The sequence below is a fragment of the Hibiscus syriacus genome, unplaced genomic scaffold (assembly GCF_006381635.1).
Source record: "Hibiscus syriacus cultivar Baekdansim isolate YM2019G1 unplaced genomic scaffold, ASM638163v2 tig00111402_pilon, whole genome shotgun sequence".
Lineage (NCBI taxonomy): Eukaryota > Viridiplantae > Streptophyta > Magnoliopsida > Malvales > Malvaceae > Hibiscus > Hibiscus syriacus.
The window spans coordinates 1,064,440-1,081,248 of record NW_024063082.1 but is presented as its reverse complement, the minus strand read 5'-3'; the positions used below and the strand labels follow the sequence as shown (position 1 = coordinate 1,081,248).

General features: G+C 32.5%; 1 protein-coding gene and 1 pseudogene across 1 annotated transcript; both read left to right on the top strand.

Annotated features, from left to right (window-relative positions):
• The first annotated feature begins 757 nt into the window (after window positions 1-757).
• LOC120161717 (pathogen-associated molecular patterns-induced protein A70-like) lies at window positions 758-3,641 on the top strand. The gene is made up of 2 exons (XM_039171927.1): window positions 758-1,604; window positions 3,629-3,641. The coding sequence occupies exon 1, from the start codon at window positions 812-814 to the stop codon at window positions 1,595-1,597; it is 786 nt and encodes a 261-aa protein (XP_039027858.1). The 5' UTR covers window positions 758-811; the 3' UTR covers window positions 1,598-1,604; window positions 3,629-3,641.
• Window positions 3,642-7,383: 3,742 nt separating this feature from the next.
• Window positions 7,384-9,332, top strand: LOC120161893 (annotated as a pseudogene).
• Window positions 9,333-16,809: the final 7,477 nt, after the last annotated feature.

Genomic DNA, 16,809 nt, shown 5'->3' with positions numbered 1-16,809 from the left:
TCACTTGAAACTATAAATTTTTTTAAAAAAATTGCATATTCAGTTCAATATGAAACAAATAGGTCCCATATGAAAAACCCGAACCAAACCGAATCAAAAGAATGAAGACTTTAAACCGAACCGAAAACCGAACCGTATAATATCAAACCGAACCGAACTGAATCGAACCGTTTTACTCGGTTCGTATCGATTTTTCGATTTTCTCGATTTCGTTGCTCAGCCCTAGTGCTCAATAAATAAGTTAGGATTGCTATGCCACAATCAAGGAGAGAGAGAGAGAGAGAGAGATAATTTACTATATTAGAAGAGGATGGATGATAAGTCATTGTTAAAAATATTTTGATTTAGAATGTATTTAGATTATGTCTTATATTTTAAAAAATCAATGATATTAAAAAATTATTTTCTTTTAATTAATTTGTTTGGTTATATTTGGGAAAGAATAACATTTTGTTCTTATTTAAACACATGTTTTCTACGGAATTTAATCATATTTAATAAATATTAAATATACAAATAAAACAAGAAAAATATGATATATAAATATAATGGTAATTTAGGTGTTTGGATTTAATATAATATATATTTAATATGTAGCAGGCAGACCCATTCTTATTCGATGCCCGGAGAAGGAATTGGCTAACTGCTAAGGCGAAAGCAGTTAAGAACGCCACGTGTGCCATGTCAATACGTTGCATTATTTATTTCTTTTGTATTGAGTTTTTGAGGTTCGAATGAAAGCTTAAATTCATCCCAAACAAAAATTTCTAACTGCCTTTTCATCGTCTTCCAAACAACATTTTCTTTTCCGATGGTGTTTTCGGTTATATCGGCTTTAACCGCGAGCTGGTTATCGCCTACCGCTCTTTTCATCTTCCTCAACATCGTGATCGCCACCATCTTCCTTATCTCCCGTCTCTCTCCTTACAAAACGCAGAACGTCGTCGTCGACGACTATAACTCATCCCGGCCGTCACTACATCGACCTCCATCGTTCCTCGACCGCGTCAAGTCTTTCAACTTCTCGAATTGCAGATTTCCTCTGTCGAACACTGAATTCGACCACCATCTCCATTCCAATGACGGCTCAGCAGCCCATCGGCCGTCGATACTCGAACGAGTCAAGTCCTTTTACAAATATTCTCCTCAAGGTCCAGAAATGGATTATATTCAACCAGCTCAGCAAGAACTCAGCCGACCTCCGTCTCTATCAGATCGAGTCAAATCATTCGATTTCACCTCCTTTTACAAATCGGACTCCATTAAATCAAACCAAATGAAACCCTCTGTAACTGAAGAGATTCCGGTTCATGGTGAAGTAGAGAGAGTCCAAGCAGAGCTTAAGGTAAGGCGAAGGGAAAATTTACCAGAGAAGATGAAGAAATCAACAAGAGAGAAAGAGAGGCGGAAGGTTGAAGAAGAGGAGATAATAAGACGAACAGCAAGTACAGGGAACGAGAAAACGACGGCGTTTGAAGAAGATGATCACGGTGTTGATGCAAAAGCTGACGATTTCATCAACAAGTTTAAGCAACAACTTAAGATGCAGAGGCTCGAATCCCTCTTACGTTACAGGGACGTTCTTAAGGCCAAATGATTTAAGTGTAAAATTTGAAGAAAAATAATAATAAATGATGGATTTGACATAAATATATGTTAATTTTCTTTAAATTATTATGAGTAAATTATAAATTTCATCATTTAATTCCATCAATTAATTCTAATTTTATAATATTTTAATTATTTTATCATTAAATTAATAACATTATTTTAGAATTTTATAACAAATTAAATTTACATCAAATTAACATAATTTTAGTTATATATACACCTTATTTGTATCTTTTCTTATCGTCTGAATCAACTTAAATTTTAATTATTATGTTCACAGTAATTTCGACCACTATAATTGATAGCTAATAAATTTAAAAAGTTTTCAATAAACTTGTTTTATTTTACTAAACGTGATTTTAATGTCAGTTTAAATAAAAAATATCATATATTTATAAAATTTGGTTGAACATTTTGATTTTTTGTTATTCAATATTTGTTGTTTACCATGAAGTAATAACAAAATTATATTATTGGCCCATATAAAAGAGGCTATCCATCGAGAATCAAGACTGAAATTATAATAAGTTAGATTGATAAAATTTATTGTTTACCTAAATGTTATTGGACCAAAGTTTTTATTAAAAACGAATTAAATTAATCCATTATGATCTATCTCATATTAAATGCATTAAAAGATAATACTTGCAACTAGTCATCGTATTGTATAATAAAAATGTTAAAAGAAATGTATGCTCTGGATTAGTTGTTGAACATTTGTCTCGTATAGAACGTGATCTATTTTGAATTTAGATCAACTACTTCATGTAATATTATTTTAAATGTGACTTTAAATATTAATAATGTAATTTTTTTAATTTTAATTTCTCGTTCATGACGGAATAGAAAATAATGCTCAAAAGTTATATAAAGTTGGCGTCATGACATGGTTATGGACAATGGCATCGAGCCATCGATAATTACAATACCTGAACAACCATGTTTACGTCAGTAATAACATAACAATAAAAGGGGAAAGTACACAAATAATTTTTCGATTTTTTGAACTACCTGTTTCTAAAAGTTATAAAATAATTGCTTCACTATCCATATATTTTAAATTCATTATTTTCTGTTAAAAAATTGACGGCAATCTGAGTTGAACGTTAACCTGCTGCCTACGATATGCTAAAATCTAACCCTAAAATATCAAACAATTATCATATCTTAATCAGTATATTAACGTCCAACTCATACGAGTTTAAAATATATGATTGGTTGGATGACTATTTTGTAACCTTTAATAGTCGAGAGACCCAATAAAGTAACACCATAAAGTTAAAAGATCATTTTGTAACTTTTAATAATCAGTTGGGTTAACAAAACAATATCTTATAGTCAGGATCATTTATGTACTTTACCTATAATTAAAATAATCTATCAACTAATATTTTTTAGTGTCATGAGTTCATAAGACATTAATTTAATTGAGCTCATCAAATAATTTTTATGATTAAAGTAATTACGTGTGCAAATACATGTACTTTATCAATAATTTAATTAAAAATTATTTTTAATATATATTATATTATAATCACCTTAAATTATTTGAAGATATTAACTTAACAAACACAAGTACATGGATAGCATTATCTCGAGGCTTGGGATCAAAGAAAGTTATGTCTGGGCGTTAATGGTTTGTTAGTGTCCGGCTCTCTCAACCTTCCAGGCACCAAGTACTAGATGTTACAAATGTTTTTAAATTTTGTCTTTTTTTTTTCTGAAAAACTTATATATATATATATATTATTTTAGATAAATAATGGATAACTTGATATGCTTAAAAGAATTTAATTTTAATACTTCAATATTCAGTTTTGACGTATAACTTAGAACCGCTAGTTTTAGATTTAACTAAACTAAAGTCTAAAAACTTAATAATATAAACATATTTTACACCCGCATTAGCCGCCATTAGGGATGGTAATAGGTAGAGTCATGCTAAATTTTCAATTGAATATTTATATTTAAGTTGAGTATTATATCATTCACCTAACATTTTGATTCGGATTAAGAGAAGTTTTACTCAATCTAAAATTTAGGATAAAAATTTGCACCAACACAATTTAAATAAAAAATATTTTTATTTGATAAAATAAGAACATAATTAGAAAGAATATTATAACAATTATCTTAAATGTGTAGAGAAAAAGATATTACAATTTCATGTTAGATAAAATATTTTTCACCTTAAACTCAAACTCAACTCAACTCAATCCGATTCAACATCATACTTCATAAAACCGTATCTAAATTCAAATGTTAAAATAATAATAATAATAATAATAACCGGTTTTATAAAATCTAACATAACTCATTAAATTCTAATTAAACTTCTATTCATAATCGCATATGGAATTAAGAAAACGATTATCCGTGCCAACTTGAAATGGCATCGAAGAATCTTTTGAAATTGATTTCATATGAATTTTCCAAGCGCACACATACAGCACATGCTTCAGCTATATGTCAAGAATTAAGGGTTCATCCTCGTCCATATCATCTTTCAAAGGGAACATGATGCTTTATTCCTAACATTTCTTTATTTTATTTTCCATGTAACGTGCGGTATTTGGTAAAAGTATAATATTGGGAATAAGTTTTAGGACAGTTCGAAATATTCGTTGGGTCATATCTTAACATTTTTCCCTCAGCGAATCAGATCAGATTTGTTTGTTAGGTATGATGCCAAGAATGACAGCACTGTCGGAGATTGCATCTTCCAGGTTAAATTATATATATATATTATGAGAAAGCAGATATTCCCTGTTGGATTCATGAGTGAAACAGTAGAAATTACTCTAATGAAAAATAAGCAAAAAAATCCTGATATTTATTGGACCCTCCAACACCCATGAAGTAGCAGTACGTGAAGATGATTGAGTGAGGTAATAAAAGGACGATGCTCAGAGTATCCAAATCTTTTGGTACCAACTTGGACTGGGACCCAATTTCTGAACAACAACTTGCTTGCTACGTCATCTCACGCCAATCATCATCCAATATTGCACATACCTACTGCACAAATTTTACCACAGAATGCCAGATCACATAATGCAATAATATATGTTCATATTTAATTATGGTATATATCAAGATTCGATATTCAAAACATTCCAAACTCAAAAATTAAAATTCAACATAATTCGAATTCACCTAATCTACCCAACTAGTATATTTCTAGCATGTATCATCTAACTTGTCTAATGGAAATCTGTCTGTAAGACACCCTAGTTCGTAGGCACCGAGCAAGTTGCAGTTGCAAGTGGGATCGTTTGGTCGAACGTTTTTCTTTTCTTTTACCTTCGGTGCCCAGTCACGAGCATGATAACAAAGCTTCCTGACCTAATCCTAGGTTGTTTCGACACTTCATATTGGTTAATGTTTGAAAGTTCAAGTAGTAAAATGATAATTTAAATATAATTTAGTGATTTATATACTTCATTTTATTTATTAGGTTTAATTAAAAAAACAAGAGTATAAATTATATTTTTTTGCTTATTTTAGGTGTCTAAAGTTTTTTTTAAGATCAAAACATGTGTCTAACGTTTATTTTTGTTACGATTTAAAACGTTTGATCGTTAACCGTCATTAAAAAATTCATTATCCAATAAGTACTTGACATATAACTTTTTTTTAATTTCTTTTAATTTTATTTAAAAAATTAAAATCATTAATCTTCAAAAAAAACCCTAAAATCCTTAAATTCATATACTCCAGATATCTAAATTTCATATACCATCATTGAATAAGCTATCAGTGACTGATCATCCATTTTGTTATAGGACTCTCACAGATCGATCGTCTCTTTTATTATCGTACGGTGTCACCCAGAACATAATAATTGCAATATTTAATCATTAATTCTGTCGCGTGAGATCTTTTTTTAATCCAACCTTCGCTTGTTAGCCGGCATTGGTGATATTATATTGCCCCTGAACTAAAATTGAGCCGTTCAAACCTCTGCTCGCTGTCTGATATTCGATTGTTTAAAGAAATTTGGAGATTTAGAAATGTGCTTTTTTTTCCGGAAATTATAAAATTTAGGATTTTTTTAGAGTTTTTAAACTTATTATTATTATTATTTGAGTAGAAAGAAAACCAGACTTTTACATCATATGAATTAGATTCCTTAAGTGAGAGAATCATGAAGGTCTCTAGAAAGAGTATCAACAAGCAAAGATAATGCGTTCGAGAAGATTTGGATCAAGTCAGCAGCATCGGTTTAGATCAAATTAATATTAATTAGAAATTAATATTACATGACAAACAATTATTAGTTGACGATTTTTTAATCATCATTGACGAAATGATCTTAAAATGGTAACAAAATAAAACTTTAAACATTTTAAATAATAAAAAAATAAACATTATATACCTACTTTAACAAAAGAAAATCTTTAAACACCTAAAACAAAAACATATAATTTAATAATTTATTTTTCAACTAAACCAAATTATTATACTAAAATTTGAAATTATGTGGGGACAGGGTGACCCACTTTTCTCATATTTTCACTGTGTTCTGGTAGGTATAAAAACCTAACTATCACTGTTTTGACATGTGAGTATGGACATGCCCATGCCTAGTTGTTTTCAACATTACATTTTCTTGATGTTTTATTTCGCTTAAAACAACAACTCCAAAGGACATTGATCTTTCTTACAATTGATTTGTCAAATTTTTTAATATTTTAGACAATTGCATGTTGCACGTGAATGTCAAACATCAGTTTTTTTTAAATAAAAAATTATATTCTTAAGTAAATAGTATTAATAGAAGCTACGTGATAATATATGTATGAATATTGTTGGAGGGTCTTCTATTTGACAGGTCTCGGCATCTATCAGATCTTTAGGTCAAAGATTTTCTTTTGAATATTTGTTTTTTTTACTCTAGAATCTAGGACCTAATTTATATCATTACAATACAAATATGATTATAGACTCTTCGATTGTTTTTCTATTATGTTAATAAATTATTCTCTCAAAATAAAATTAGAAATTTTGAAATCATTTTGATTTGTATAGTTATTGATTAACAAACTTTATTATTTTGATATAATTTTAAGCCATCGATCCCTAATTTAAATATTATTTGATAAATTGTTTAAAATAATTATAAGGATATATGTTGTTGGCTCTCTGTAATTTTTTTTTAATTATGTACCGTTTGAGGTGTTCATGTTTAATAAATTAGTTTTTTAACAATACTCTTACATTTTATAGCAAATTTTTATTTTTCGTTGATAATAACACATACAAATTATCTAAAAGATTAGATCCTACTTGATATATATATTAAATATATATATATATATTAAAGATCACTATTCATAATATGTCATTATGTTTCTCTTCACTAATCTTATTCTTTTATATCAGGTTCAGATGAAAGCTTTTATATTAGGGGTGAACTTTTAAAATTTTTGAAAAAGATAAATTTATAAAATTTTAAGAGATGAAAATATAATTTTAGTACAAAATATATAAAAAATATATAAAATATCTAAAATATTTGGTAATTTTAAATTTTTAGAGAACTGACTCCTCCCATTTTTCCCTTCTATATATCCTGTTTTACATGCAAATTTATGTTATATGTATGTGTATCAGTGCACGTATATATATGTACGTATGCTTGTGCATATAAACAACTCAAAGCAGAAAAGGAGCCAAGAAATAGATTCTCTTTCCCTGTTTCTCTCACCCTTTTGCTTACGCCTTTTCTTCGTTAATTTTCAATTTGATTCACCATTAAGGAAAACAAAAATGGTAATGAGTTTTCAAATTCCAGCTTTCTTCTCAGCTATATTCATTATAACCCGCTTTGTGTCCATGATAAACATATCATCAAAGTCGTCCATCACAAGGATATCAAAGCCCTCGACATCTCAGCCAAACTCTCCGTCGACGCTTCCGCCACTGAAGCAGCTTCTCAAGATTTCGGCCATATCGTAAAAGCCGTTCCAAAGGCAGTTCTTCACCCTTCAACACCACAAGGCATTGCTGCACTGATAAAATTAAGCTACTACTATAGTTCAGTTCGTTTCGGTATAGCAGCCAAAGGGCAGGGCCATTCGGTCAGGGGTCAGGCAATGGCAAATAATGGCGTCGTGATCGACATGAAATCGATGAAGAAACATCCGAACGGAACCGGAATCCAAGTCTCGAGATGTCGGTGGCGAACAGCTTTGGATAGACGTGTTGAATAAAACATTGGAACACGGACTTGCACCCGTTTCTTGGGCGGATTATTTGTACCTAACCGTCGGTGGTACGCTCTCCAATGCTGGGATCAGTGGGCAAACCTTTCGTTATGGTCCTCAGATTAGTAATGTTCTTGAAATGGATGTTATAACAGGTATATATATATAATAATTATTATTGCCTAAAATCCATTGATCTTGTAGTCACATTGATGTAAGTTGCATGCATGCAGTTAGACTTACTAGCCACGTCTATCTATCTTAAAATTCAGGAAAAGCTGATTTGATGACTTGCTCGCCAATGAAGAATTCAGAGCTCTTTTATGCTGTTCTTAGAGGTTTAGGCCAGTTTGGAATAGTAACAAGAGCAAGAATTCCACTCGAACCGACACCAAAACGTGTAATTTTTTTTAATTATTGATATTTAATTTATTGATCGATAAATTCTTTTATTTTTATGTTAACAGGTCAATTGGATACGAGTAATATACAGTGATTTCTCCTCATTTACCGGAGATCAAGAGCTTTTAATCTCGAGAAATGGACGAAAAGATAACAATGCATTGGATTATTTAGAAGGTTCGCTTCTCATGGATCAAGGCTCTCCAGATAACTGGCGATTTTCGTTTTTCCAACACTTGGATCACCCCAGAATAATCTCATTGATAACCGAACATCGAATCATCTATTGTCTCGAAGTTGTCAAGCATTACAATGACCAAACAAAAAACTCTGTCGACAAGGTAAAAGAAAAGGGATCAAATTTGAGGATGTCGTAAAATAAATACATGTTACGTGATACTGATTTGCATGTGTTTTTAATTTTTATTACAGGTGATGAAACAGATTCTGCAAGGATTGAGTTACATGCCTGGATTCATGTTTCAGAAAGAAGCTGGGTATGAAGAATTCTTGACTCGAGTTCGAAGTGGGGAACTGAAGCTTGAATCACAAGGATTATGGGAAGTTCCACATCCATGGTTGAATCTTTTTATACCCAAATCTCAGATATTGGATTTCAACGACGGTGTTTTCAGAGGCATTGTCCTTGAACAAAACATTACTACAGGACCTGTCCTTGTTTATCCCATGAACAGACAAAAGTAAGTGCTTTCTTTTTATTCTCTCTTTTGGTTAACTGCATCAAACGTCCCTGGACTATTACCCATATTTTAAATTTAATCCTTAAACTCCAAATATTGTTGAATTGATGGCAGATGGGATAAGAGGATGTCAGCTGTTATACCAGATGAAGAAATTTTCTACACGGTGGGTTTTTTGCATTCAAGTGGATTAAATGACTGGGGAGCTTTTGAATATCAAAATAAGGAAATAATGAGGTTTTGTAAGAAAGCTGGTATTATGGCTAAGCAATATCTTCCTCATTACAGTACTATAGATGAATGGGTTCATCATTTTGGCTCAAAAAGGAAGATTTTTCAACAGAGAAAACTTCAGTTTGATCCGAGAATGTTATTGTCACCAGGACAGAACATTTTCAATAATAATTAAAAATTAAGATAACATGCACTAGAGTTCATCAAATTATATTTAAATGATTGTTTTAATCATTGAATTTTTTAAAATTACTAAACGATGAATAATTTTTTTAATAATTACAAAATAATTATTGAGACACTCAATATCAATTGTCATGAGGTTATTATCATCCTCTTAAAAAGAATATAATGCTGGTGCTTTTAAACTTCTTTTCGACCAGGAATTAATGTTTCTAACTTCTTCAAAACATAACAAACAAAAGATTACTGATATTATAAAAGACATATTTTATTTGCATACATTTATGTAAATAAGAGTACTTCCTATTATTAGAGGCTTATTCATATTCTTACAAGAATCACAGACCTCTTTATTAATTAGTTTGGTTGGATTCATGTTGATCTTATGTCCCTTTTAGTATGGATAATATTCCTTAACCTTTTTCTAAGCAATTCTTATTAGAATGTAAACCTTTTTTCTATATTTAATCACAATGATATATTGGACGATTTCACTTATATTTAATCAAGTGGGTCTTAATTGAAGATTAGGTTGGTAGGCATTATAAAATGAAATTGTAACAAGACTTCGACTTAAATATAATTAATTATAATAACACACAATCGAATCTTGATTGATATGTTGGTAGATGTTTTTTTATTGGTCGAATTTTGTTAAAAATATACCATATTTAAATTATAATAAAGATTTATAATCATAATCGTAAATTAAACATATAATAAGGATATTTTTTTATAATAATTATGTAACACCCCAACTCGTACCCGACTCGAATACGAGTCCGAGGTGTCACTTTGACTTTTCAAACTTTGACTCTTAAAGAAAAACCCCGGGAATTTAAAACTTTGTTTAAAACAAAATATGTTAATTTACATAAAAGAGACCACAAAATACAAACTCGATCAGAGTGTTCATAATTAACGACTTATTACATACCAACACTCTATACACAACAAAATACCTACTTTGTCGATTACTTCTGATCTGATCTTCTAATAATAATACTGTCATTGCTACTTCTATTCTTGCTCTTCTCGTTTCTTGGTACCTACATGTAAATCACTTACACGCTAAGTCATAGACTTAGTGAGGCAATAAATAAACATGTAACAGTAAATTCATGAATATGCATTCTTACCATTTGATCATGATATTTCAATATGCATGTATATATTTCATATGACATATATAACCAAGTCATGCACACATGAAACTTACCTTTTTGCATCACTTTCACTTTAATTTATATTTCACTTGCCCATGTATATTGTTGTTGAGAACAAAGGTATGTGAGTACATTGAGGTTGTGCACTAATGCTGTCACCACAGCTCGTATAAATTCCCTCATGGGCACCGAACATTTGTTCAGTATTCATCCTGAAGGACTGCTATATATGTCCCGTAGGACCACTACGTCCCGAAGGACTACAATACCCTCGACTCTTGGCATGCCAACTATACCTATAGCTCTCTTATCATATACTATGGGCATTTACGATGAATACATTTCTCATCACTTGTTCTTTCTTTACTGTCACATACCACGTGTATGTGTAACCATGTATTTCATATCATATCACATAGCTTATCTCATTTCACATTGGTCATGTCTCATAGCATATATCACATATGCATATAATCATGTATATCATATCATATATCTTATGTTTTATGCTCTTATGTCTATGCATATCATATAACATATATAATAACCTATACACATTTCATGTATTCATGCACATATAAGAATCACAAATCAAATAACATTTTAGGAGTCACTTCTTACCATAGGAACTCCATCACTAGCTCATCGTAAGTCAATGTTCGTTCAATAATATAAGTACAATTAAAATTGCACTCACCTTAGCCTTATTTGCTTTGATTCGATCCTAATCCTTTGATTATTCCGGAACTTGTTTAGACTCAATATATACATAAATATAACATTTCAAAACAACTATCAGAAGCCTAAACCTTAAACTTGATGTTAACAACTTAAACCAAATTAAAGAACCAAATTCCATTTTTTATTTAGGGGGGAATCGATACCCCCTGAACATACTGGAATTTTTCGTTCAAGAGGGGGAATCGATTCCCATTCATAGGATATCTGTTCCCTCTACCCATAAATTGTATTTTAAGTCCGAAAATCATCAATTCTTCATTCAATTCTTCTATTTTTAAACCCCTACCACGTCATTAAACCTAACCACCATTACTTAAACCAATTTATATCCATGAAAACCATCTATAACCTCAAAATCCTATCCCTCATATGTAAATCAATAATCATACTCAAATTTCAATATGTTCTAAATACAATTCTAACACTTCATATTCCTTAATTAGCACGATGACAAGTCAAATTTAACTTCAAATTCAACTTATCAGCTATTTTCCATAATTTCATGTAAAAACTCGTTTTCTTTAATTTCTTATAACTTCTTCATCTTTTGATTATAAGATAACTTAAGCTTTCCTTAAGCTTAGTTATCTTCTAATGATCATAACCCAACCTTAAAATCAACAATTAATCAACAAAATAGAAAACTCACCTTTGTTGTGGCTCTCTCTCGTATGGAAGAACAAAGAGGAGAAGATAACTCTGGAGAATTATCTCCTCTTCCACTTGTATCTCTCTAAATAGAGAGATGACAATATCTTTTAAGCTAAATTATCATACTATCATTTTAATTTTTTCATATTCACCACTTAATCCAACTGAAATATTCGTATTTAAATCAACAAATTCTAAAACTCACTAACTCGTAGTTTGGGATGTTACAAATCTCACCCCCTTAAGAAAATTCGTCCTCAAAATTTCATTGTACAAAGAGATGGGGATATTGAATCTTCATGTCCTCTCCACGTTTCCACGTCGCTTCTTCCACCTTGTGATTTCTCCACAACACTTTGACTAATGGAATAGTCTTGTTTCTTAATTGTTTAACTTCGTAGGCTAAAATTCAGACCAGTTCTTCCTTATATGTCAAATCCGATTGCACTTCTATTTATTCTGATGATATAATATGGGAGGGATCATATCGATACTTACGAAGCATTGAAACATGGAAAACATTGTGAATTTTCTCCATATCCTGTGGCAAAGCTAATTGATATGCCACTGGTCCCACTCTCTTAACGATTTCATATGGTCCAATAAACCGATGACTCAATTTTTCTTTACGTCCAAATCTCAATACTTTCTTCCACAGAGACACTTTATCTCCAATTTGAAACTCAATTTCTTTCCTTTTTAAATCAACATATGATTTCTGTCTATCAGATGAAGCTTTCAGATTATTCTGAATTACTTGAACTTTGTCTTCCATTTATTGAATCAACTCAAGACCAATAACTTCTCGATCCTTAAGTTCATACCAGTTCAAGGGCGTACGACATATTCTCCCATATAGAGCTTCATAGGGAGCCATTTTGATGCTTGACTGATAACTATTGTTGTACGCAAATTCAGCAAGTGGCAAATACCTTTCCCACGATCATTTGAATTCAATTACACAAGCTCTTAGCATATCCTCCGGAATTTGGATAGTTCGTTCGGATTGTCCATCGGTCTGAGGATGAAACACTGTGCTAAAGTTCAGTCATGTGCCTAATGCTCTATGTAAAGACTTCCAAAATCGTGACGTAAATCTAGGATCCGATCAGAAACTATGGAAATAGGTACACCATGTAACCATATAATCTCTCTAATATACAACTCAACATATTTATCCATAGAGAAATCAGCTCGTATCGGAATGAAATGAGCTGACTTAGTCAACCTGTCTACAATCACCCATATTGAATCTCTTTTGTTCGGAGTTAAAGGCAATCCCATCATAAAATCCATCGTTACATTCTCCCATTTCCATTGAGGAATTGAAATTGATTGTAACAGTCCCGACGGAACCTGATGCTCAGCCTTAACTTGCTGACAAGTCAAACACTTAGATACGAATTCTGTAATGTCTTTCTTCATTACCAGCCACCAATATCGACTCTTGAGGTCCATATACATTTTGTTTCCTCCTGGATGCATCGTTAATGGACTACAATGAGCGTCCATTAATAAATAATTCTTTAATTCATTAACATCTGGAATCACTAGCCTCCCTTGATAATATAGGTTCCCATCAGTTTTCATCTCATAATCTGTACACTCTCCATTCTTTATTTGCTGCAACTTCTTTGAACACTTTTCATCTTTAGCTTGCAATTCTTTAATTCGATCTAACCATGATGGTTTGATAGTCAATTCCACACAAATTGCACCATCTCCGCCTAATGATAGTTTAGCATCCATAGCTCGTAAGGCTGTAAACGTCTTTCGGCTTAAGGCATCCGCTACCACATTTGCCTCTCCGGGATGGAAATCAATCACAACATCATAATCCTTGAGAAATTCCACCCATATTCTCTTTCTTAAATTTAACTATTTCTGAGTCATCAAGTACTTTAAACTTTTGTGATCCGTATACAAGTAGCATTTTCACCATACAAGTAATGACACCAGATCTTTAAAGCGAACACTACTGCAACCATCTCTAGATCGTGTGTAGGATAATTATTCTCATGCGGTTTTAATTGTCTCGAAGCATAGGCCACCACCTTGCTTTCTTGCATTAATACACATCCCAAGCCATTATGAGACGCATCACTATACACTACAAAGTCCTTGCCAGACTCAGGTTGGACTAACACTGGAGCTTCTGTCAAAATCTTCTTTAACTTTTCAAAACTCTCTTGGCATTCTTGAGTCCAAGTAAATTTTACTTCCTTTCTCAACAGCTTAATTAGGGGTAATGCTATTATTAAAAAGTTTTTAACGAACCTTCGATAATAACCAGCTAACCCCAGAAAACTTCGAACTTCTGACACATTCTTTGGAACTTCCCACTCCAGAATAGCTTTAATCTTTTGAGGATCCACTCGAACTCCTTCTGCATAAATTACATGTCCAAGAAATGCCACTTCATTCAACCAGAATTCACATTTAGAGAATTTAGCATAAAGCTTCTTGTCTCGTAAATTCTACAAGACAATCCTCAAATGAGAACTATGCTCTTCCTCTGACTTTGAGTATATTAAAATATCATCAATGAAAACTACCACGAACTGATCCAAATAGGGTTGAAAAATTATGTTCATTAAATCCATGAAAACAACTGGTGCATTCGTAACTCCAAACGACATTACGATAAACTCATAGTGACCATATCTTATTCTAAACACCATCTTTGGAACATCTTTCTCTTGAATCTTTAATTGATGATAACCCGAACGTAGATCAAATTTTGAGAACATTGAAACTCCCTTTAATTGATCAAATAAGTCATCGATTCGAGGAAGTGGATATTTATTCTTGATAGTCACTTTATTGAGCTGTATGTAGTCGATACAGAGTCGCATTGATCCATCTTTCTTCTTAACAAACAAAACTGGAGCTCCCCAAGGTGATACACTTGGTCTAATAAAACCTTTGTCCAGTAATTCCTGTAATTGAATCTTTAATTCTTGCAACTCTTTTGGAGCCATTCTGTATGGTGTCATTGCAATGGGCGTTGTTCCCGGCATTATCTCAATTTGAAATTCTACCTCTCTGTCCGGAGGTAAACCTGGCAATTCTGCAAGAAATACATCAGAGAACTCTCTCACGATATGAATTTCTTCAATCTCTTTGTCTTTGGCTCTTACATCCAACACACTAGCAATGAACCCTTGACATCCTTGTAACAGTAACTTCTTTGCCGTCATCACTGAGATTACATTTGCCAATGGATTCCACCCTTCACTAAACACCACGATTTATACCTCTTTCGGACTTCTCAATGTTACTCTTTTCAGTCTACAGTCGACATTAGCATAATAACGATATAACCAATCCATTCCCAGTATCACTTCAAAAGGTAATTCCATCAAATTAGCAAGGAATTCAATTCCCTGAATTCGTATGGGACACCCTCGACTCACCATATTTACCCGAGCACTGTGCCCTAACGGATTCGTCACTATCACCTCATTGTTAGTAGCTTATAATTGAATGTTCAATTCTTTCACTAATTTACTAGTAATGTATGAATATGTAGACCCCGTATCAATCAATACCATAAAAATATTTATCAAACAATGGAAAGGTACATGTTATAATCTTCGGATCATCCCGATCTTCATTGGTCCTGAGATTATACACTCGAGCAGTGGAACGTATCTATTGTTTAGCAGAGGACTCTGACTGACTTCTTCCTCTACCTCTACTTCTTCCCCTTTGGCCTGTAGAAATATACCTCTCTGGCTGTGCAGATTCATCAACTACCCTAGGACAATCCTGAACAAAATGTCTGGTGTCCCCACATCTAAAGCAAGCTCCAGAAATCATTCTACATATCCCATAATGATTTTTCCACAATGTGGGCATTGTCAGACTTGGCTCTGGTTAAATCTTCCAGCTCCAGATCCCACTGATTGAGTTTGTCTGCCTCTCATTGAATTTGATCCTCTAGCTGAGGATAACACTGACTCCGATCTAGTTTGAGGTCGAGAACCAGCATCTCTGCCTCTTTTTGATTGTACAGAACTCGAAGAAGCACCCGTTCTCTTGACTGTTTGAGTCATTGAATTTTCAAATCTCTCGTTTCGAGCTCTTTCCAGAGCTTTAGCACGGTTGATTACTTCTTGAAACGAAGATAAATTCAAGACAATCAACATTTCCTTCAACCAAAGACGTAACCCCTCTACGAACCACTCACAAGCATCATTCTCAGTAGGAACAAGCTCGGTAGCAAAATGGCTCAACTTATTGAATTCACACTCGTACTCATATACAGTGTGATTCCATTGCTTCAGATTCATGAACTCTTACTTCATTTGTCGAACAAATTGATTTTCGATGTACTTATGTTCGAATTCTTCTAAAAACAATGACCATGTAACTTGATTGTTAGACATCCTCAATGTAACATTGGTCCACCAAATCCTTGTCTGTCCTCTCAACAAGGAAATCACTCCATCTAGCTTTTCAGCATCGGAACAATGAAGTCCCTTAAGCATGACTTTCACATCATTAAGCCAAAGGTCTGCTGTAACAGGACCTTCATCGGCTTCCCCTTTAAACTCTGGAGCTCCTAAACCCTTCAACTCTTTTGTAACATTCATTTTTGGAGTTGAAGTAACAGGAGGTTGAAAACGCGTCAATACCGCATCTAAAGTTCTAAAGAATACATCTTGATCATTCACATGCACTCCAGAGGGTGTCTGTTCTTCACTCTGTCTGGCTAGGGCAGGTGAATTACTGTTTTCAGCGGGTATATCATCTCCCACTTCATTTCTATAACTACCTTGTCCGGACATCTATAAAGATACAATCATATAGTTCTATTAGCATAACAGTATACTTACTATTCCATCAGATCAGAAGTTTTCACTATTTTGTTGGCATGTATACCTTATAAAACACTCTAGACTCCGG